This window comes from Meriones unguiculatus, chromosome 19 (assembly GCF_030254825.1).
Source record: "Meriones unguiculatus strain TT.TT164.6M chromosome 19, Bangor_MerUng_6.1, whole genome shotgun sequence".
NCBI classification, from domain to species: Eukaryota; Metazoa; Chordata; class Mammalia; order Rodentia; family Muridae; genus Meriones; species Meriones unguiculatus.
In genome coordinates, this window is record NC_083366.1 from 20,866,259 (window position 1) to 20,890,716 (window position 24,458).

Below are 24,458 nucleotides of genomic sequence, written 5' to 3' on the forward strand. Positions count from 1 at the left end.
CGAACACATATAAGGCAAACAAAACAAAATGTGGGAGGAGGTGAGTGCCCCTCTGGACCGTTAATGAGAAAGGCACAGCTGGGTAGGAAAAGCCCATCTCATATCAGCATATTATGTGCAGTCACACTGATGCATGGGCTTGAAAGGGAAAGAGAGTGGGGTGTCTGTTATACTTTGATTTTCAAGAATGAGCAGGCAAAACTACAGCATCGGATGAAGGCAGTATTGCCATTAACTTCATTTAGTGCCCTCTCTTTGTCCCTGTTCAGGTTCATGTAAAATGAGTCCCTTAGAGATTTCTGAAGCATATTTTGACACAAGTGCCCCACCTCCACACAAATGAACACACACACACAGGCACAAAGAATGTGTTTCTGTCAAACCTCTCTCTTTGCTGTATATCTCAGTAGCAGCCTTCCCATTTTTAACAGCCTCTTTAAGGCAGATGGTTGGACCAACTTCACTGGGCTGCAGGTCCCAGATAATGACAGTGATAGCACACCACCTTTGCCTGTATTCAACACATTCCAGTTCTTGAACATTTTCGCTTGATCATCAAGGAAGCTCTGTCAGTGGCAAAGACTTTACCCTTTGCTTCTAAACGTCTGTTTATTATTTTCCTCAGAGACCCACTGTCAAGCTGATCATTTGCCTGGAATCCAGCTCAGCTGAGCCCATCTTATCTGTGTTTCCTCCCTCACAGGTTACTCTGGTCAGGACTTTGACTGGGCGGATTATCACAAGCAGCACGGGGCAGAAGAAGCACCGCCTTTCTGCTTCAGAAATGTAAGACTCTTTTCTTGTGCTCCTGTTTAAAGTTATAGATGCTAGGCCCTGTAAGTTTGGGGTTTTGTTTTTTATCCCCCCATTTGGTGACCAAGTCTTGCACAGGAAGACCACGAAACTGCCACAGTTCAAGCTTCATTTCCTGTTCTGTGCCTTAGGATAATGCTGGGCTGCCCTGATAAACAAATGCACAGTAGCATGATCCTGTTAGAGTTTAATTTTTGCTTTTGGAAGAGCCAAGGATAAGAGATGCTCTGCCTCCAAAGTTTATTAAAATGTTTAATTTGGGGGCTGAGGATGGAGCTTGGTTGGCAGAACGCTTGCCTGGAGTGTGTGGAACCCTGCAGTTAATTCCCAGCCCTGCATTAACCAGCTGTGGTAGGGTATGCTTGTAATCCCAGCTCTTTGTAGATAAAGACAGGAAGGCTGTTCAGAGTCAGTCTCCGCTACATAGTGAGTTCAAGGCTAGCCCAGGCTACACGAAACCTTCCTTTCAGTAAACAAACAAACAAACAAGCAAGCAAACACATTCTTTAAGAAGTGATTTTGTTAGTAGAAAGATGGCAGCTAAGCAGCTTTGGCTGTGCCTAATTTAAACTATTATGTTACTGTCATTACAGCAGTATTTTAGTGACATAAACTAGTACCGGATAAGTGGACTTACTCAGTAGTAAGGTAAATTGTGGTACAGTGGTTGGTAAATTGTCCCTTTAAGTTTCGTCAGGCCTGGAGACTATAGCGAGGAGCAGGAAATACAACCTGCATTTTAAAAATGAAGCGTGTGTTGATAGTTATCTTCAACATGCTTGTCGTTAGGAAAGCAAGTCTCTGTGCTAAGAAGAGGGGGCACACCCCTTTAGCTGAGACCTGCAGCTCCCACCCTGTGGAGAATTGCTAATCGAAGGCCTTGCTTCAGATCCTGCTTCCCCAGAGCTCCCGGAGTCACTGTCCAGCCCTCGGGACTGTCTGTGTCACAGGGATAGCAGAACTCACAGAGCAGGAAGCAAAAGTGCTGGCTTTGGAGAAGCTCTTCTGGGCATAAGTCAGAACGAGATGATGAAACCTGAAGTAGTCTGACTACTGGTGTCCTGCATACCCCTAACCATGAACGGAAGAGCCAGGGGCTCCTTTGTGTGGCCTTTCGGACAATGACAGTTCTGCATCAGCACAGAACTGTGCAGGGTGTGTTTTAAAATGTGTGATAGGGCCAGATATAGCTATGTTCTAGGACACTTTGAGCTTATTAAATCCAGTAACATGTGGCTTTTTACTCTCTTGATGTCACTGACTCAGAATCTACTGCTCTGTCATTTTCATGGAGGACTGTGCATGAAGCCTGTGATGCCTCAAACCCTGTTCGAGGTTGTGCTTTCTGTCTCACAAGAGAAATAATACTTCTCTGACTCTTTACCTTTGAAAAGATAAAGTAACCGGTGCTGGAATTATTATGTGCTGCCACACATGGCTATTTCTCTTGGGGGCTGGGGATCTGAACTCAGGTCCTTATTCTTGCATGGCAAACACTTTACCTACTGAGCCATCTCCCCACCCCTAGAAATTTTTCTTTTATTCAGGAGTGTCTACATGGCATTTTACTATGGAGCAATTAATCACATACCATGCTGGCATCAGAGCTTCCAGGACTCAGTTACCAAGATTAAATCTGGCTTAATGAATTTGCTGCTGTATTCATTAGGAATGCTTTTGTTTCTGGCTCCCCGTTTATTTAATAGACAGGAGTGTTGTCTGCCTGCTGGCATATGCATTGCATACTGGGACTCTGCTGAATTTGTTAGCTTGCTACAAGTGCTCTTTAATGGAATGCTTATTATGAATTCATTTTTTAATCACGCATCTCATGTGTACCAGAGGAGAGCTGTGTGGAATTGGATGTGTGGAAGACATTTCCCTGGGGATGTTTTAACAATCAAAGTTGGTTATAGGATGGATTGACATAGCCAAATGCTCAGTAAAAGAAACTCAGAAGTAACAGTTTTGTTATTGATCCTTTATAAATTACCCTCAAGCAGCAAGAGGAAATGAAAAGAAGTTATGTGGTTGTAGCTTTTTCTTATTAAGTGAGATAAAATGCTTTTTAACTTTGAGGTTCTCCATGCAGCCATCCAGCTGTGCTATCAGAAAGAGGTTTCATACATAATTGTGTGAGTGAGATAGGGTGACTTGGAAGAAAAAACATAAAAATAAATAAATAAATAAATAAATCCCTTCTGAAAACATGTCTGCTTCCCATTTCCAGAGAAATATGCAGGGAAGGAACAAATTGACTGTTTTTTTTTTTTTAACATGCAGGACATAATTTTTGTTCTGATTACATAAGGATACAATTGCCGTTTCAACTTCTCTTATAAAAAGACAGTTAAATCTAAATGACTTGGATTTTTATCCCCCCAAGAGTCACATAACGATACAGTCTTTTATTGGTTTAGGAATCTGTTTAAATGAGTTTATATATTTCAAAATAGATACATTTTTATAGTACTCTAGCATATTTGATTGCAATTTATTGTAGCTGCTGTTTGGGGAAAGTCACGTTTATTTGAGAAAAATATTTGGTGAGAGGTTTGTTCATCGTACTGAGACAATTCATACTGAATTGATCCTCTCGAAATCGCTACTTAACTCCAGAGTCAGTACCAAAACCACCCATATGAGTGTAGGGGAGCATGAACGAAAAGAACCACACATCTGGAAGGGAACAAGCAGTTGGAAAGAAGGACCATGAACGATGTTCAGATTTCCATACTCACAGTGTGAGAACAGCCTAGCCTCACAACATATGGGGTAACTGAAAGAGATGTGTAAAACTCTTAGTCTTTCTACCCTGACAAGTCAGATTCTAGAGTCCAGACAACTACAGAGAATACAAAATTTCAGTCAGTGGAGAACCAGCTAGAACAGCCCGGAACCCTGTTTATTAAGTGTCACTCACATGGTTGGGAGACTCTTGAATGGTTGGCGTTTAGTAAGACTCCAGTTAGCATGGGGTGAGGGGAGAAGGGAAGAATGGACATTTAAACTGCTTCTACAGAGACAGTTTGTAGCTTGAATTCAACCAAGAAGATGGTTTGCTAAAACTGAAAATAAAAGCAAAACCCACATAGACCTGTAGGGATATAGCACAGTCCAGAGTTTCTGTGTCATAGATTTAGAACACGCATGGTTCAGTCAGGAAGGCGGAGAAACCATATTCCTTCTCAGAAGTAAGAGAAAGAAGAAGCCAAACCCAGCACGATCCAGATGCTGGGCTTAGCAGATAAGTATTATACTGAAGCTCAGTGATGGAAAGTGTGGTCCTCGCTATGTGGTCCCCACACAGGCAGCTTTAGCATCCTAGGGGCCTATTGGAAAGACAGATTCTTTAGTTCTCTACATGTTTCTGAAATGCCCTGGAACTTGAGAACAGTAGATGTGAAGGAAAGTATCCTTGCTGTGCATGTGCAAAGATCGGGAATAAAAGCTATCAAAGCTGGAAGCTCTAGAATTGAGAACAGTATCTGAACTAAAGGAATTCATCAGAGTAGCTGAGTAGCAGAATGGAAATGAGAGTTTTTTTTTTTTTTAATGTCAAATTTACAGCAGATTAAAAAAACAGGAAAGAAAAATATGTCAATGAGGAATAGAAAAGACAAACAAATCTTAAGGAGCAGTCTCCTCTGAGATTGGAGACCTAGAAGTGACTGAAAGAAGATGAAAACAGACACCCCCCTAAGAAGATATGGATAATGAAGAAATGCAGGAAACTCATGCTCAGCCACACAGACAACAGGGCACGTGAAAGTTAGGAGCACAATGATGTTTTACTACTGTAAAGCATCTTTTCCTCACCTGCGAAGATGGTCTCTGTGATGGGCTCTCTATTTTGGGTTGGCCTGTTGGGGGTTGCCTTGGTTGCTTTAATTGGTGTGGGAAGACCCAGCCTACTGCAGGCAATGTCGTTCCCTGGGTTTGAGTTCTGGACTATGTGAGTGGAGAAAGTAAGCTGAGGAATAGACATGCCTGAGTTCATTCCCTCTTTGTTAACCGTGGACATACTGTAATCAGCTGCTTCAAGTTCCTGCTAACTTGACTTCCCAGATATGACAGATCATGTGCTGAAACTGAGTTAAAACAAATGCTTCCTCTCCTAGGGTTCCTTTCTTTGTTGGGCTATTTTTATCACAGCAACATAAACCAAACAACTAGGTACTTATTAGAATGGCTACATTTTGGAAAACCAGCAATACCAATGCTATTAGGGATTTATAGCCACTAGAATGCTTGTGGGAATGCAGAAATGAGGAGGCGACTTTGGAGAACAAATACCTTAGAAAGCTTAATACTCATTTCTTTTATAACTGAACAATCCTAGTTTTCCAGAAATGAAAATTTGCTGTGAGGAGTTGAGCTGGGGTTCCTCCCCCCACCCCCGCTTTACATAATCAAGTTTGGACCCCTCAAAATGTGATGATGCTTGGAGTGATAATGTCTAAAATAAAATACTACATTAAGATGAAGTCCTCATCCCATGTGATTGGTGTTCTTACTGGAAGAGGAAGTCAGGACCCATACACATAGATGGATGACAATGAGAGAACACAGGATTCAGGCAGCCATCTCTAAGTCATGGAAAGAGACCTCAACAGGAACCAACTGGATGAAAGTTCCATGTTGCAGTCTCAGCCTGTAGGACTTTGAGAAAACTAACTTTGGTTTGTTGAAGCCACTTGGTCTGTGGCATTTTTTTAAGGTAACTTGACATATTTCATATACTTCTGATCACACAAAAATGTGGACCTGCAGGATTGTAGCAGCTTCATTCACAAGAATTAAGTTTTGAAAATGGTTCAGTGTCCCTCAACTGGCGAATGCGTTGATAAAATCATTGCATGCAGATGTTCGCTACTGAGCCATAAAATAGAACAGACTATGTATGATTCTTGCAGGAATGATCCTTAGATGCACTTTGCTAAGCGTTGTGGTTTCATTTCTGTTGCTATGATAAAATGTCTTGACTAAAAGCAACTTAGAAAGATTCCAGCTTATAGCCAATGAGGGCAGGAAAGTCAAGGCAGGAGCTCAAAGCTGGTCACTTTACAGGTGCAGTCAAGAACAAATAAAAACACATCTCCCCATGCTGTTCGCCTTTAGCCCTCTTCTTCATGTCTGAGTCCAGGAAGTGTTGCCATTCACATTTAGGATCTGTCTTCCCCCTCAACCAACAATCAGGACAGTCCCCCACAACATACTCTCAGGCCAACCAGAGCTGACTAACTTCTTGTTCAAGTCTCTCTTCCCAGATCTTTCCAAGGTTTGGCAAGCTGACTTTTTAAAACCATCAACTAGATATGAAAGAAGACAGGCACAAAGGGCTCCATAGAGTGTGATTCTATTTGTGTGATTATATAAATAGATTGAATTACAGAAGCAAAAGCCACATTGATGGCCACTGGGAACTGAACGTCAAGGACTGGGCACCCAGGGCTAGTGCAAGGGTGTTTGGAGGAGGTGCTGAGGGGGTTGTTCTGCATGTGACTGTAGCTGTGGTCGCCTATGGTTGCGTGCATTGGCTCAGAAGCTTTATCTGATCAACCGAGACACCCTACGCAGCAGATTTTACCATATGTATTTCTTAACATGCATGCGTGCCGTGTGTGTAGGGTATGTGGTATGCATGTTGCTAGTGACTGAGGACAGTCTTTGCTGTCATTCCCAAGTTGTGGCCCACCTTTTTTTCTTTTCTTTTTTTTTTTTTTTTTTTTTTAAATACAAAGCCTCTGTTGCCCTGAAGCTCTCCAAGTCGGCCAGGCTGGCTGGCTAGTAAGCTCTAAGGATCTGTCTGTCTCCTTCAGAGTGTTGGGATTGGAAATAAAGACCACCACACCTTGTATTTAAAACAAAACAAAACAAAACAAAACAAAACAAAAACCAAACATGGGTTCTGGGGATTGAACCCAGGTCTCTCTTACATGGCAACCTTAGAATAGCTCTGCTTTTACAGCATTTTGCTCTGAATGAAATATAACACATACCTTCGGGATTCCTTACAATCTCCAAGGACAAGCCATGGAGGAAAGAGCCCATGCCTCTCTTACAAAACAATTAAAAAGGGGGACATCAAGAATACGACCACAGGATGAGTTAATTGAGGGTCTTTTTACCATTAATTTTTTTTAAAATTTTGATGTAATGGTCTGTCTCCTTCCTATAAAAATTTTGACTGAATGGTCCTTCCCAACTCCTACTATGAAAAAATGTAAAGTCAATTAGAAAAGCAAAGACAAAAGTAATAAAAAAGGGGGGGCAATTTCAGATAAATTGAAACTAAGAAATGTATCACCAACAGACCCATGCTAAGCTAAAGGGCATTCTTTAAATGTCCTTTAAAAGCAAATGATACCAGATGGGTAATCCATCTGCCTTGTTTAACACCTTAGGTATGATTTTAGCAAGGAATATAGAAGAGTAGAGAAATGATGTATGCTAGAAATCCCGTAAAATTGAGGTTTGTATGGTATTAGAGAAAGAATGTGTCCATACCCTCATTCTCCTAGCGGAAAGTCTTGGGTACCCACTGTGTGTTAAGCACCATCTGATTCCTGATGTATGCAATAAAAGAATGAATGGCACTTTGCTTATGAGCAGCGAAGAAAACAAACCTGGTAACAAGTCTGTTTGTCTCATAAATAAAGTGCAGTTGTGTCCACTGTCTTCACTTGCCAGCTCTGTATACACCCATTTTCCTCTGGTGGGAACTGCTGGCTCAGGCCTGCTTCTCTTTCTCTTCCAGGCATCACTCAGTCGGGGCTTCACAAAGAACATGAAGCTTGAAGCAGTGAACCCCAGGAACCCAGCAGAGGTGTGTGTGGCCTCTGTGGTCAGTGTGAAAGGGCGGTTGTTATGGCTCCATTTAGAAGGTATGTATAATCAGCTGCTGTTCAGGAGAACTTGGGGGTCCTCTCCAAGAGGGTGGGGTGCAGGAGGATTCTGCACTCTCATAAATGTCCTTCTTGTTTCCCTTCTGTTTGAACAGATCTTAAATTATTCAGTGTTCTTAAATAAGTGAAACTAATCAAATACAAATTCATTCCGAGGCACTCATCTTAACTAATAATTTCATGGAATGAGATGCTGGTGAGATAATTATGTTTGGAACACACTGGTCTTTTTACATCTATGATTATAAAAGCTAATGTTGCAATTAAATTAATATGAGTCACTAAAAATGGTATTTGAGGTCTTGGTCATTATGAGAATAAAATGATATATTTGCATTTTAATGTGGGCAAAACCCTTCATTTTGGTTTCTTCTGCAGATATTTAATTTTTCCTCAAAATACCAACTGGAGAATGGCTTCTCCCTCGAAATACATTTAAGATTTTTTTTCTTCAATGATGTTGAGACAGTTCTTTACATGTGAAGCTTATTTTAGAACATACAGAAAATTCACAGAGTAATGTATTATGTGAATATAACATTTTAGATTTAGGTAGAACACTGTGCTTTCCATGTGTTGCATTTTAAATTAGAAATAATTAAAATAGATTCAATCTCTAAAACTTTCCAGTCTTTTCATAACATAATGACAGAACTCAGCTATTTGATGCATATGCAAAACAATAAGAATAGACGAGGCTATAAAAATGCCTAGATCTCCTGGTATATGCACAGTTCGCACCTTATGTCATGTTCCTGTCACTATCTGTCTTAGTTATTTTTCTAATATTGTGATAAAACACCACAACTCAGGCAACTTATAAAAAATAAAGCCTTTAATTGGAATTGTGACTTCAGAGACTCAGAGGCCGTGATGGTGGAGCAGCAGCAGGAACAGCAGAGACCCACATCTTGACCCCCAATCATAAGGGAACATTCGGAATGGCAAGAGATTTGAAATTTCAAAGACTGCTCCCAGTGACACACTTCCTCCAGGTCACACCTCCTAATCCACCTGCTGCAGCCATGAGCATATGAGGGGCATTCTCATTCAAACCAGCACACTATCGAAAAAAAACATGTAGAAGAAAGGGGTAGAATTGGTCCTAATATTGTATGATTCTTTTTTTTTTCCGCCATGAATGCAGGTATGAAAATTGCATGCTAAGTTCTCAGATCAGTTCATAGTCTCGTAAACATGATGGTCAACTAGATTGGAAAATGTCAAACATGATCATCTTAGATGTCATTGTGTCATTAATCTCCAGATAATAATGTAAACATCGCTGTAGTTTAGGTGTCAGAATCCATCTGACATAAGTGATTCTGAAAATTGGTTTTGCTTTGTGGATTCCTAGGGAATGGCTTCCACTTGGAAGCAATCAAAACAAAATCACAGGCAAAATGGTGACACTTTTGCAGTTATGAAGGGGACAGCTTTGGTTTCATTGCGACTTGTAGACTCAAGTCAGTTGCTGTTGCTGTTGGAGACACGGGCTCACTCCCGTAGCTTTTCATTAGTCACTTCACTTGTGTCTGCCTTTGCTGAGCTACATTAACGAGACTCGCATTCTCTTTGCATTAACTGCAGAACAGGAATGGTGGCGTTGGGAGCCTGTGCTTCTTCTTTATTATTTAGCACATTATGGTTGAGACTCCGTGGCAGTCATTATCTATTTAGCGGTTTCTCCTTTCACTGTACTTTGCAGCTGTTAATTACCTAACGCAAACAGCAGTAAGAGTGCCCTGATTTTTATAGCTGGAGAAACCAGTGAAGCCATTAAGATCTGCCCGGGGTTCATTTTCATTGCTCTTGACATTTTCTGTTGCTTAATTCACTAGACACCGCAGCTTCCTGCTTCTTGAAAGAGAGTGATGAGCAACATTTAATGCATATTTAACATTTTTGACCAGACTTTTTTTTCCCCTGATTTTCTCAAACTACAAATTTTTGGTTTTATAGGAAAAAAAATCCCCAAACAAACAAACAAAAAACAAAAACAAAAAAGCCTCCCACCCCATGTTCAGTCCTATTTTTTACAGTGCTTTGTGTAATTATGAAAACTAGGAAACAAAAATTACCAAAAAAAGTATCCATTTTCCAGACCCAGTTTATATCTTTAAGAAAGTAAACAATTGGTTGAGTATTTTCCTAATGACTGTTGAGTATTATAGAGAATTATTGGTCAAAATCTTTGCCCCTGTTTCATTACTTAAAATGTATTTGCCGTGCAAGCATGAGGACCTTAATTTGGATTCTGAGTGGCCACATAAAAAGCAGGTGCAAGATGCCCCTGTCATATCAGTCCTGGGAAGGCAGAGGTAGGTGGCTCTTGGGGCGCCCTGGCCGGCCAGTCTACATGCATTGGTAAGCTTCAGGCTCAGTGGAGAGACGCTGTTTCTAAAAGTCAGGTGTACAGTGGCTAAGTAAGGCACCCAACATTGTCTTTTGTCCTTTATGTGTGCTTGTACATGTGTGTGCCCATACAGACATGTATAAACATATACATGGCATATAACTCCAGGTCATCTTAGTTTTGCTTGAATTTTATTTGTTTTGTTTTGTTTTGTTTGGGCTTTACCTTCTGAAGCGACAACTTTGTGGCCCCTGTTTCTCTTCATTTTACAGTTTTCTCTATAGAGAGCATCCAGGTCCTCAGTCCTGGGGATAAAATGGTAGAGCTTCATTATGGTCACTTTGTGGCTATTAAATTACTTTATAGGATAATGGTTATTCTGATTACAGGCCATTTATTTGACACTTTAAATTTACAAAAGACTTTATAACAATTTTATTAGTTATTTTAATGCATTAAATCAGTTTGAAGCCTTTTCAGTGCATGGCCGATTGACCACTTTTAGGTAATTAAAATGATCATTTCTAGTTAATATTTGACTCCTTCGGAAGGCAGATCATTCTTTAAGTATCTCTAGAAGGTCTTTTGTTAAAAAGAGTTCAATGAATAAAGTATGTGAGTTTAATGAACTATTTTTAGTTCACACTGGAAAAAGAGTCCGAGTCTCGGAAACCACCGACTGGAGGTGTATTATAATAGGGTTTAGTGTCTGGGGACGGACGCTGCACTGCTCTCTCTCAGCTCGTTATTCCAGTGTAGGCTGTGAACACTGTCCCTAGACTGTACCGTACTTTCAGTGTTGGTGCCCCATGCTGGACTGTATGCTCATCGGTCATTCTTATCACACACCAGTGAGCCTTATCCCATATCACTTTTTTGTTCATCAGATGCTGCCTAGTATTACTTGATTTCATGGCTCTTTTGTCTGTGAGGGAGATCGTATTGTTGCATTGCCTTTCTTGGCTTCTCTTGACCCACCCGCTTCCCCAGAATCCTTCCTTTTGGATACTTTATAAGGTACAAGTTTCCAGTCTCTTATCCAAAATGCCAACAGCAGAAGTCTTTAGGTGTTTTGAATATTTGCTTGTACGTGGGACCCAAATCTAAATGAGATGTCACATCACATCACTCTGTCTTTGTTTCTGGCTCTGTCTCTGCCTCTCTGTCTCCATGTCTATTTCTCTCCACCCCCTCTGTCTTCTCTCTCTCTCTCTCTCTCTCTCTCTCTCTCTCTCTCTCTCTCTCTCTCTCACACACACACACACACACACAGCAGGGGTCTGAAAGTAATTTTATGTATTATTTTTAATAGATTACAAAAAATAACCAAATTTCATACTGGTTATTTTTCTTTATGAGGTGTCACAATGGCACTCAGAAAATTTCACATTTCAGGTCATTTTGTGTTTGAAGGGTTTGGGTTAAAGATAGTCTACCTGTATATTCACATATAGACCTTTATCTCACTTTTCAGTGGATCTCAGCTCTCATATCCAGTGATTGATGCATTGATTTCTCAAGAAACATAAATACCTTAGCTTTGTGTCCAGAGTTGCACTAAAGAGGGATTTTTAGTTGGAAAAGGTATTGTGCCTTTGAAAGATTGTGGCAAGACAGACATGGTGTCAAGTTTACTCTTTTGACTAAACTTTTAGAAGTGTCTGAGCAGGTGGTATTAAATTCATTCACATCACTGTGCGACATCACCAGCATACATTTCCAGAACTTTCTAATGTTCCAAATGGAAACTCTGCACCCATTCCACTAACCTCTCCAGATTTCACTCCGTGGCAGCTGCTTTTCTACTGTCTCTATGAAATTCCTAGTGGTCATACAATTTATGTCTAAAAGTACTTTTGTGCAGGATTTACCACAACTAATACTTTTATGCTTTGTTGCTGCCTGCACATGTGTAGTGGTGTGCACATATGTGCATTCATGTGTATGTGGGTGTACACAGGTACTTGCACGTGGGGGCTAGAGAACGATGCTGGTTTGCCCTGTACCTTACATATTAAGGCAAGAAACCCTGCTGATTGAGCTAGTCTAGTTAGCCGGCTTGCCCAGGGCTCCCCTGTCACCTCTGCCAATGTGTCAGGATTCCAGGCAAACTACCATGCCCACCTGTATTTAATGTGGGTGGCAGACATCCAAACTCTGGTCCTTGCGTGTATGGTAGGCACTTGACCAACTGACCTATCTCCTTAGCCCCACCCTCTGTCTTCGATTATCACAAAACCTGGCCACTTCATTGGCAAGCTTTTCGAGGTGTGAGAAGCTCATGTTTAATTCAGAGTGCAAACATCACTTATCAGAATAGCTACCCCTTATTTCTGAATATTTAGATATCATATATATATGTACATATATATATGTATATGCGGTATATGTATGTATGTATGTATGTATGTATGTATGTATGTATGTATAAAATCCCTGCAGTTTATTTTCTTTCATGGAACTGTTAGTGGTTAGTTGATTTGGCTTTGGGTGGCAAGGGATTGCTTCAGTCTTTGACTCACACAGCTGCCATCTGGGTGTTGCTGATGTAGGGAGGTCAGTCATGGACTATCCATCACTGAGCCAGCATAAAGCTGTTCTTTTTATAAGCTGATTATAACATCTCTCTTGTGGCTTGCCTGGAGTGACATAACTGCATAGTTTCAGGACCTTGACAGGCTTGTGTTCCTCTCTAAAGCGTCCTCCCCTACCATCTCCCTGTGTCATCCTACTGTGGGGAATTTGAGCGAGTCACCACCATCTCTATTGAAGTGGCCTGTGTCACTGACTAGACTGAGCCGCACTACGAAGTTCTAGCAGTCACACATGCAGAGTCTTGCAATCTGAGATGCGAGGACAGAGGCGCCAGGAGACGGGAGATTGTCTGCAAGGTTCCTTCATGAGTCCCATAGATTCAGAAGCTTGTAAGTTTGCTTCAGGGCCACAAAAGTTCTTCTTTAAGCAGTGGTTTCATTTGTTTTCTTGTATGGTAACTTGCATCGTATTAAGTTGACCTTGATGGAAAGACAATACCTAGGCACAAAATTCCCCCTTTTTTTTCTTCTTGGGTGTGCCGTGCTGCTATTCTGCAGGATGTGGAGGCTGTGTTTGTAGACCAGAGCATCCACACAAGCTCAAACTGCACAGATTATCGGGGGTTAGAGTCTCAGTCTTGCTCTTGTATTCCCTACCCTGATGTATTTTGCGCTTTTCTCAGAGGACACCACCATTAGATTTCCATATTTACTCTCAGATTACTTCATGCACATATAAATATATGTGTCCTCAGAGACCACTGCGAGCTTCATCCTCATGGGCTCTGCACCTGTCTTTTCTTATTTCACAATACATCTTGGAGATTTTTAAGTAAGTATTTAAATAGCTTTAGAATGCTCCATCACTTGAATATACCCTACATTGTTTGAATGCTATCTCTGTTTCCTGATGCCTTTTTTACAATTTGTATTAATTCTTTGGGATTTTCATGCAGTGTGTTTTACTTACATAGTAAGTGATAGATAGTGCACTGACTTTTTGGTGAGGCCTCTAGGTTTGCTTCTATAATCCCAGCAGTCCTGAAACAAGCAAGGGAGAGTCCTGGACATATGCCTCATCTTGTAGAGCTTTGATGGGTCTCCAACAGTCTTGAAAATAATAGCTTTTCCTTAAAAGGTTATCTGGAATCTCACTAGATGTATCTGGATTTATGTGGCAAGCATAGCATTTGAGAAGGCTGATAAAAGGAAATAAGCAGTTGTTACTCACCAGCCAGAATGGACCTTAAAAGATTGGCATCTGGGAAAACTTTCCAGGGTGATACCCACACTGCTTACTTATGGCTGTGTTTTCTTTCTCTCCTTTTCTCTGTTCCTTCCTCCCTCCCTCAGTCTCTCTCTCACCCCCACCTTCTTACTGTCTCTCTCTCACTTTCTCGCTTGCCTTCTCACCTGTCGTTCTCCTCTCTTGTGCGTATGGCATATGTGTACACTCTAGCCTACTCTCGTTCATCTTATCCACAGCCTGTGTGCACCCATGTAGGAGCCAGAGAGGGACTTCCTGTCTGCTTGCTCTTCCTTCTTTCCTTGAGACCTGGTCTTTCCCAGCATCTAAAGCTGCCCCTTTGACCAGGCTGGCCAGTTACCTGTTGGGATCCATCTCTCTACCCCCATGCAATTCTGGCATTAAGGTTACACATAGCTACACTCAGCTTTTTATGTGGGTGCCAAGGACCCAAACTTAGGTCCTCATGCGTGCCCACATTTCCACCCTAGCTCATTTCAAAGATGCCTTCAGAGACAGGATTTGGGGTGGAAGAAAAGCAGGAGTGTAAGTTCCTTGAGGGGGGAAAAAAACTAGTCAACACCTCTTAGCTCTATTTGTTTAATTGAGTGGGAACCATTACTTTAAAGTATGCCAAAGGCAGACAACAACATATTAATGAATACATTATACAGAAGTGTATATATTCAAGGGTGAATATGATGTAATGCTTGAGCCAACAGAACATTTGGTGGGGAGGGGGGACTGTTAACAGTCATGTTCACTCTGTGAGTTTTGGTTTCTTTTGTTTTTAAGTACTGTTTTTAATAACCTTGAAAATCTTATTTATGGGCTAAACATAATCTAAAAATGCAGATGTTTCTGGTGGGTGAATTTAACCTGTGGGAAGATGGTTGAGATGCTAAGAAATCAATCCTATTTTTATGAACCCAAAGTAGAGAAAATAATTTTTTCCCTCCTGTGGAAACATCAAGACCCTTTGGCTATTTCCTCAAGGAATCCTGAGTACTTTAGGATAAAGAGGGTCATGTTCATGTAAGACACTGGGAAAGTTACTTGAAAAAAAATTACACCTATGTGTTTGTATGTGGTGTATGTAGGTGTGTGTGCATGTGTGCACAGAAGCCAGGGGACAAACTGGACTATCATTCCTCAGGTTCTGTCCAGCTTGGTCTTTGAGGCAGTGTCTCTCGTTGGCCTGGAGCTTAGGGGTCTACCTCCCTCTGCTTCCCCAAAACTGAGGTTGCAAACATGAGCCACCCTGCCTGGTTTGAAAACAAAACAAAACAAACAAACAAACAAACAAACAAACAGCATGGGTTTTGAGATTTGTACCTGCAAAGCAAGCAGTTTCCTGACTGATCCATCTTCCTCCATGACTTTTATATCCACCAATAGGTTGGTGTAGCACTAAATTAAGAGCTTTCTCTCACTTGATCACACATTCAGTTTCACACTATCTTCCTAAGGCCGTGAAGGAAGGGGCCATGAATCATGGAGCTAAGGTTGGAGTTGGAGCTGTTTTGTATTTGGGTCTTGGTGTTTACCTTCTTGAAGTTGGGGGACACAGGTCAGGGGAGGATCTGATTGAAAATTCGGTAGGAACTGTGTGATAACGTGGATGTCTGATGGGGTAATACTCTATCTTAAATATCAGGAGACCCAGAGAAACTGAGCTTAATAGAGCTCTTCTCTTGTCTTTTGGTTCTTGCTTTGAGAATTTGTCCCTCCAAATGTTGTTCATTTCTGTTCTTTTTTTTATTGATCTTCAGAACTATTGATTTCTCGTAGAATTTTTTTTTCTGCTAACTAGTGGGATGTGTTCTAAATTTATTCTCTCTGTAGCCAAAGGTTCTTTATGCTTCAGCTACCATTGTAGATTTCTGCTCTTCTTTCAGAATTTCCCAGCTGTGATGATGTTGGTTTGCCACAAGATACAGTTGTAATTGGGAAACAGGATGTGGTGGTAGACTTGTCTCATGAAAAAAGAGAAGATTTTCCTATAGAAAATTATTCTGTGAGACACAGTTAGTATCTGCAGGCCACAAATTGAGCTGAAAATAAATGAGTCTAGGGCTGGGGAGATGGCTCAGTTTGTAAGGTATTTGCCACCAAGGCACGAGAACCTTTGTTTGATCCCCAGGCAAGAACCTAAGTGTAATGGTGTGTACATTCAATCCCACATGGGGAAGTAGAGTCAGATGGACCCCCGAGGCTTACTGGCCAGCCAGCCTAACCTACTTCAGATCTTTGGGTCAGAGACCTTATCTCAAAAACTGAGGTGTGTGTGGCCTGAGGAATGACACTCGCCAGAGGTTGACATCTTGCCTTCACATGGAAGTGCACACACATAATTTGCACATACACAAAGACGAAAACACACAAACAAATTTGTGCGCATGCGTGCAAAAAAACGAGCCATTCCAGTCAAAGCTAAGAGGCAAACACATTCTCTCAGCAAATTGCCTTATCTCTCTGCTCCTAAGCAGTGGCTTCTCTGTAGTTGTTGCTTTTGGCTATAATGTTTGCTTTTATTCAATTGACAGTTACTCTTTGCTTGGTGTGGAACGAATTCTGTCATGGTGTTTTACAAGCTGTACCGCATGGCTTTAATTTCACAGCTACTCTTAGGAAAGGGACATCAAACATATCTGGCTGTGATCCAGTCTCCCCCCCCCTCCATTTTTAGGGCAATGGATACTTTTTCTCCAAACTTCTTTTAGTTGAAATATCTCAGATTCTAACCCCAGACTCCACAAACTATCCTTTATACCGTTATCATTTTTTGTTTGTTTTTTGCAGGAATGTACTCGTGTGTGTGTGTGTGTGTGTGTGTGTGTGTGTGTGTGTGCGTGTGCGCGTGCGCGTGCGCGCGCGTCTGTTTCTTCTTGGTGCCCATTATTTTGGTTTCTCCCCATGCAGGTCTGCAGACATCAATTCCAGAGGTCATTGTGGACATGGATTCCATGGATATCTTCCCTGTGGGCTGGTGTGAAGCGAATTCTTATCCTTTGACCACACCCCACAAAACAGCCTGTAAGTGTTGTCCATTTGAATGAGATAATAAACACACATTGCCATAATTTTGATGAGTAAGTGGGCGATTTGATACAGGAGCTTGTGACAATAAAGGTTCAGGCGTTCTTAGGAATACCTGTGTTGTTATTAACTCAATTATTCTTTAAGTGCTGGCATCACATGAACATGTGGACATATTTTGTGGGTGACAATAAGAAAGCAATGCATGTTGTTTTGATTGGGAAAGCTTAGATTAGACATCACACTTTTTGTTTGTTTTCTTTTCCCCTCATGTTTTGAGAAAGGTCTACCATGTATCCCCTGGATGAGTTTGAACTCCCAGAGATTTGCTGACTTCTGCCTTCCAAGTACTGGGATTAAAGGCATGGACTGACATCATATTTTTCTGTTATCGTTTTATAGGGGACTCTAGTTCTTTTCCTGTAGTTTCCCATATAAGAGTTCTTAGGCCAAGAGAGCCAGCTAGGTGGGAAATGTCATTTTTGCTAATTTACCAATCTAGCAGATTCTCTGTTAGTAAACCAGATATCTTGAATCAGACATCTTGTGGTTGGGACCCAGCAACCTGTGTTTTCATAAGGTACATAAAGCATGCAAAGAATGAGACACATTGCTCCATCCATGACTGCAAGTTCACACCTGAACGTGAGTCTGGTGCTAAATCTCTATGTCACGTCATGTAGCTGAACTAAGGAACATCCAACCACATAAAGGATTTTATCATTGGTTGCATACATCTTTCTTGAAGACAGCATCCTCATACTTCCTTATGGCTGAAGAAATTCCATCTGGTTTGTTTGCCACACGTTCTTTATCTGTTCCTCTGTTGACGGACAGGTCGGTTCCATAACTTAACCTCTGGAGAACCCGCCGCAGTAACCTCGGCGTGAGCACTGGAGCACTCTTTGCTTTGTAATTTTGCTTTCAAGCCTGTTTTACTTAGCTCTTTACCACGGCCTTGAACAGCCAGGCCTCCTGACCCCAGTGCCAGACTAAGACAAGTATTAGAGCCTGTGAAACTTTATGCTTTGTGTAGCAGTGACATATGTAATATGAATATAATAAGATGGGTGAAAATTTATTGAGTTCTTCTCTTATCAGTTCTTACGTTAATTTTCCTTTGAGATTTATTTTATGTTTTAATTTGTGTATATGAACGTGTCTGTGTGGATATGCATACATCTGAGTGATCATCTCTTCAGCTCCTCTGTCAATATTTATTTCTAATAAATGATTATCACCTTGATATAGAAAGAGAGCACAGCTTTGGTGTTTTATCAGTATTGACTCACATAATTCTGCGCCTTCTAACATCAGCATTTTTTTTTTCTCCAAGACAGTTTCGTTATTTAGCTGTGACTGTCCTAGAACTCCCTCTGTAGACTAGGCTGGGCGCAACCCCAGAGATGTCTGCCTACTTCTGCCTCCGGAGTGCTGGGATTAAAGGCGTGTGCTACCACAGCCTGGCTTAGCATTTGTTAATGCTAATAACATTTCTACAACTATTAGAGTTTGATGGTTTAAGAGTTCAAGTTTACCTTTAAAGCACAGTGTGTTCTTAAGAAACTAATGTGAGAACTGGGATTGGATAGATGGCCCAGTGGTTAAGAAATATATACTGCTCTTGTAGAGAACCTGAGTTCGGGTCTCAGCTCCCACATCAGGCAGCTCAGAACCAGCTCTACCTCTAGCTCCAGGGGATCTGACACCCTCAGCTAGGCTCACATACGCATACCCACACATGGACACACTTGTATAATTAAAAATAAAATAAGTCTTTAGAGAAATAACAGAGAGTGTTGTCACCTCTACCGTCATCATTTGGTGGTTTATTTGAATATTAGACCAGACCCATTGCTGGCTGTGCGTTCCCTTCCCACTAACTCAGCATTTTCTTTCTACTGAGGCTGATGTGGGGGTGTTTAATCCTGGTAGTATTCTCCACCTTATCACAAATTCTGTCGAGTTTGCAACAATTTATCTTAATGTATGTTTATATGCAGCGTGATATGTATGTGTTCTCTTTATCTTCCTTATTAAAAGCACCCGTTAAAATAAAATAGCCAGCATAGTGATACGATTAGATGTACTTGGAATTTTTTCACATTTGATAAAGCCGTACCTGTTTCATGCTAGGAGCTACTATGTAAATTTGTGGCTTGACTTCAGCAGCCTTTTAAGTTTTAAAAATGGAAACAAGGACTCATCTTAATAAAAAATAATAATAATTAAGACTTTGCCCTAAAGACCACTGTCAATATTTAGAGGTTTAACGGATTTAGAAAAATGATGCCTGACCTCCTTAGAGATGATGAGGGGTTGGGGAAGTGTTGGGAAAATGCATACCTTTCAGCATCCTCTGAAGCCGGGACTCAGCTGGTCCCAATGCTTTGGGTCCCAGAGGGTCAAATATTCAAGGTTGCCTTCAACTACATACCCAGTTCTAGGCTGCATGAGACCCTGTCTCTACATTAATATGACAGGTATCATTTCACACTAAGCTATTAAAAGAAGGATTAAATTCACTAACAATGTCCTTTTCGTTTTATTTTTCTGTTTTACAGTAGAAAAGAAGAGGAAAATTGCAGTTGTACAGCCGGAAAAACAGTATGTTTTCTTTCTTTCTTTCTTTCTTTCTTTCTTTCTTTCTTTCTTTCTTTCTTTCTTTCTTTCTTTCTTTCTTTCTCTATCTTTTCTCTCTCTCTCTCTCTCTCTCTCTCTCTCTCTCTCTCTCTTTCTTTCTTTCCTTTCCTTTCCTTCCCTCCCTTCCTTTCTTTCTCCTAAACTGCATGATTAGCTGTAAAGAGCCTGAGTGTTTTTCCTGGGATGTTAGCTAGCCAGCAGCTTGCCAGCGATGGGGACAGCTGTTCTCCCTTGTGCAGACATTATGTGCGAAATATGGGGCAAGCCTTCTACAGCCCCCGTGGTTATTTCTCAGTTTTCGTTCTACACTGGTGGACGTGACTGACTCTGGTACTGATTCTTGTTGGCCCCACAGGACAAGTGTAGTTCACAATTGGGTGATCTGTTTTGCTGACCCTGGACTCCTGGGGGCAAAAAAAAAAAAAAAAAAAAAAAAAAAGACTTCACTGTCATCCCTACTCCTCAGTCACCCAGCTATGATTTTGAAAACTTGCTTTCCTTTTTTGCATCTTAACATGCCCAATTAAAAACAAAACCTACTGAGGTTTCTTTCTTTCTTTCTTTCTTTCTTTCTTTCTTTCTTTCTTTCTTTTCTTTCTTTATTTCTTATATTAAAGTTGTTTTCTTGTGTAAAAAATGTACGAGTTTTCCATTGTAGTATGGATATAGATTGCAATTGTGAAGGGGGTGGAGGTTTTAGGGAAAAGTGGTGTACATGCCAGCGGGATGTGGTTGAAAAGTTGGAACTTCTGGGGAGCCTATTGAACATTATGAAATACTTACACTGCACCCAAATGATCCTTCTGTCCAAAGTGACTGTGTGTTCTTAAGGAAGCAAAAACATATGGTTATAAAGTTAACTGAAAACCGCACCTTTTCATGTATTCAGGACTAAATTTAAATAAAAGAAATAAAACAAATATTGCACTGATAGCTAAAAGAGGATCATGGCTTTGAGGGTATTTTATGTGTAGTCATCCCTGAATGCCACGGATCTGGCTTGTAACTTGGCTCCAGCCGATAGATTAATATTGGGCTCTTGATTGAGTCCTAATTTGCAGTTCATGGATTAACGATTCTCTCATCTCACACAGTGAGGGCCCCATTCTCACGATTTCTGATTTAGGATATCTGGGGCGTGGTCTGAGAATCTGTGTTTCTACAAATCCCAGCTGACGCCAGTTCCGTGGGCTCAGAGAACCACAGTCATTCGACCGTGGTCATCCAGCGCTGTAGACGATGCAACCCTCCCCCCTCTTAGGATATTTGGTGATGGTTTATTTGACATTTAGGTCAGTTTTCAAAGACTGCAGTTGCTCTGCACCTAGCCCTGCTGAGGCCCCGTGAGCTCCAGATTTACTATATTCCCCTAATACTACAGTAAAAAAAAAAAAAAAAAAAAAAAAAAAAAAAAAAAAAAAAGAGATTGGTGTATGAACTTTCTACCTGAACTCTAACAGAAGAAGCCAGAATTTTAACAATCACCAGCTTATAATTCTCCTTGAGTCTTCTTTTTAGCATAGCTGTGACCCACATAGGCACACAGTAAAGATGTCCAAAGTCACCTGAAGGTTATTTTCAATTAGACAGTTAGAATGTAAGTCTTACATTAATTGTATGTCAGTTGTATCTAGAATGTAACTAAAGATGTTATTCCAGGGTAGAGGAAAGTCATTGATCAGGGATGGCCACTCGGGGGCACTTGTGCCCTAGGCTTTTTAGGGTCATCAAATGGACTTGAAAACCAATTTTCCAAAATGGCCTCCTTATTTGGTGTTCTGGGGCTATTCTTGTAGACACACCCTACCTTAAAGTGGCTTTATCTTGAATTTCTGGCATAACCGTTTAAATGATGAAAAGATTTTTGCAATACCCACCTCCCTTCTTAAGTCTGTGCCCTGTAACCACTGACTTTTTCTTTTCCACAGATTGTCATCCACAGTGCCTGTTGAGAAAATACCTCATGACGTTTGCTTATTCCCTCGTACGGACACTGCAGGTAAAGAGGCCTCGTGAACGATGTATGTCTCTCCACTGTGTAGCTGCGACCGGAGACGTGCATATTGTTTTAGCTACTGCGTCTCAACCTTGAGCCCTTTTTCTTTCCCTCTGTTGCTACTCACTGACAGTTATACAGTTTTTAAATTTCCTATTAATCTAAAGTTGCACTTCATCGTTACCACCGTTTGGTCAGGAGCTGTAGACAGGTCTTGTAATATTAAGAAAGTAATGTGTTTGATATTTGGCCATTGCATATCAGAGTAGCATTCGGTGTCATGGACCACAGTGAAGAAAAGGAAGACGTTGAGAATTAGTTTTAGGCATTCCTTTCTTGTCATTTTGTCACAGTTCCACTTTACTTTTTTGAGACATGGTCATAGTCTTGCCATGTAGCCCAGGCTATCCTGGAACTCTCAAACCTCCTGCTTCAGCCTCGCTAGTACTGGCATTCCAAGTGTGTGCCACCATCTCTGGCTTATCCATTTGCACCATTGCCCGGGGGACTCACTTGCATACCACCCACCTTTAATTTACTCGTGAGAATCTGAGTCTGAGGAGCTGATTGTGAACAGTGTCTTTCTTAGCACATTAAATTTTACATCTTGGTGAGATTCAGTCGTGAGCGGCCATTAGACCACCAGAGGCGACTACAGATATGTCGGCAGGAACTGATACAGCTGATGTTCTCTTTGCAGTGAAGAGAACAATTTTATAAATAGACTAGATGAGCGTCTAACTAAAGGTCCGGGTAACACCACCAAAAATTATAAGGAGATTCAGTTTTGACGTTCATTCTCTTGCTTGTTATATAGAACTTCAAAATGCTTAAAAAAAAACCCTCCAGCTACAGTTTTATAGTTTACCACAGTAACATTACTCTTTTTCATACATTCAATGTAAAATCCCTACCTTATATTAGCTGGCTCATAAATTTAAGAAACAGGCCTTTCCGAGCTGCTAAATAACCCTCAAAACAAATAGTAGTGTTTCTGAAGAAATTTCACGGTTTCTCTGGCTTGTCTTGGGTAAGAACTGAGTGAGCACATCAGAGAGTAGGTCTCCTTACCCAAAGAGAGGCTTCATCCTGCATTTATAAACACCAAGAAATTTTAATCAAATCAGACATAGTTGTGTACACGTGTTATTCCAGCACTTGGGAGCCCTTAACAGAGGAGCTGTGAATTTCATGCCAGCCTGGGCTACAGAGCTAGAGACCCAACTTGCCCTGCTGAGTGTGTTTAAAGGATGGGGGTTCAAGCCATGGGTGTGTTTTCTCTCCATCATATTGGATGTATTGTCAGTATATATAGAGAGAAATCTGACAGTTCCTGGTTGGCCTGGATGTGGAACAGCAACTCAGCAGCTACTCCAACATGATTCTCTTGAGAATGTCAGCAGAGTCATCACTGTAGGGAACTTTACTGTGGTCAACTTTACATCTGCAGCTATGCAGGTGCATGGAGAAGCCAATTCCATTTCTGGTCTGCCCTTACATAAATCTCTTGCCCACATGCAGGAGTCAGTTTTTGAAGGTACATTCCCATGATCATTCCTAGGAACTCTGAAAAAGTAGCAACAGCTAAGAATTTGTGAGAGAAATGGCTAACAAATTGTGGTATATCCATATTAGGAGTAAATCATGTGGAAAGATGAAAACTGAGTATTTGAATTTGTTGGTAAATTTGCTATAATTTTATTGACTTATGTCTCTGTGAAACTTAAACAAACTAACAAAACATGACAGAAAACCATCCATGAAATGCTTTTGTAAAGATCCCAGATATATATCGCTTGTTGCACACATCCATGTATTGAGCAGTAAACCCTATTAGCTTGTATGAGAATGATAAATAACACATTCAAAATGATGGTTGCTTCTGAAGCAGTGGTGCTGAGCCTGTGGGTCATGACCCCTTCAGGGGTCGAATGACCTTTTCACAGAGTCGCCCAAGACCATCTGAAAAGGCAGATATTTACATTCTAGTTCATAACAGTAGCAAAATTACAGTTATGTGGTAGCAACAAAAATGATTTCATTGCTAGGGGTCACCACAACATGAGGAACTGTATTAAAGGGTTGCAGCATTTAGAAACATTGAGAACCACTGTTCTAAGGACAATGAGGGAAGTTACCGAGTAAGGCTTACAGGGGATCTTATCTGTAGGATAGTGTTGGTCTTTGAGCTGTATAATGATACCTGGTATGTCATTGTTATCATCTGTTTCTTTCTATATCTTAGATGCTATATAATCTACAGAAAAGTCTGTTTTTATGTAGTGGGAAAATATGCAAAGTGTCTTAAGATACTTTTTTCAGATCTGAAAATGTGCTGATGTTATAATACAGGGTACCTTTCTCCAAAGAGAAAATTATGTTTGTCTCTGTCCTGCTTTGAAACTCAAGTCAGGGTGCTTCATTAAGAGCAACGATGGCTCTTGGGGAAGCAGTGCCCATTCAAGGTCCATTTTCTAGTCGAGATGAGATCCTTGGATCCAGGTCTTGTGGATTCCCATCTTTTGGATTATAAATCTCACGCTTGCTCACTACATATATACGTAAGTCCTGGTGTAGCGTTTCCCAGCATCCACTGTGCCATTCTCTCCCAGCAGGAACTGTCAACGGGAAGTACTGCTGCCCGAGGCTGTTCGTCAACCACCGGTGTTTCTCAGGCCCGTTCCTGAACAAAGGGAGGATTGCAGAGCTACCTCAGTCGGTGGGGCCTGGCAAGTGTGTACTGGTGCTTAAAGAGGTAAGACGTCTGAACTGTCTTAACAGGATCTTTACACTGTGTTCAGTTGCCAAAGAAAATGTTCGATCCATCAAGTCAGTTCAATGTAGTTCATGTTCAGCAAAACACTTCTCATCTCTGGGGATAGAACACTAGAAATTCAAAGATGAAAAAGCAACATCCCTACCA

At 41.0% G+C, this 24,458-nt stretch overlaps 1 protein-coding gene across 3 annotated transcripts in view; it reads left to right on the forward strand.

Annotated features, from left to right (window-relative positions):
- The window catches only part of Sfmbt2 (Scm like with four mbt domains 2), a 182,568-nt gene that overhangs the window by 121,980 nt on the left and 36,130 nt on the right, over positions 1–24,458 (forward strand). For 2 of the 3 annotated variants that reach the window (XM_021631836.2, XM_060373099.1), the window contains exons 10-15: positions 704–786; positions 7,574–7,700; positions 16,780–16,893; positions 19,461–19,503; positions 21,468–21,538; positions 24,148–24,290. In XM_021631836.2, coding sequence (XP_021487511.1) covers positions 704–786; positions 7,574–7,700; positions 16,780–16,893; positions 19,461–19,503; positions 21,468–21,538; positions 24,148–24,290 — 581 coding nt within the window. The remainder of the gene's footprint in view (positions 1–703; positions 787–7,573; positions 7,701–16,779; positions 16,894–19,460; positions 19,504–21,467; positions 21,539–24,147; positions 24,291–24,458) is intronic. The other variant, XM_021631837.2, reaches the window with a different exon arrangement.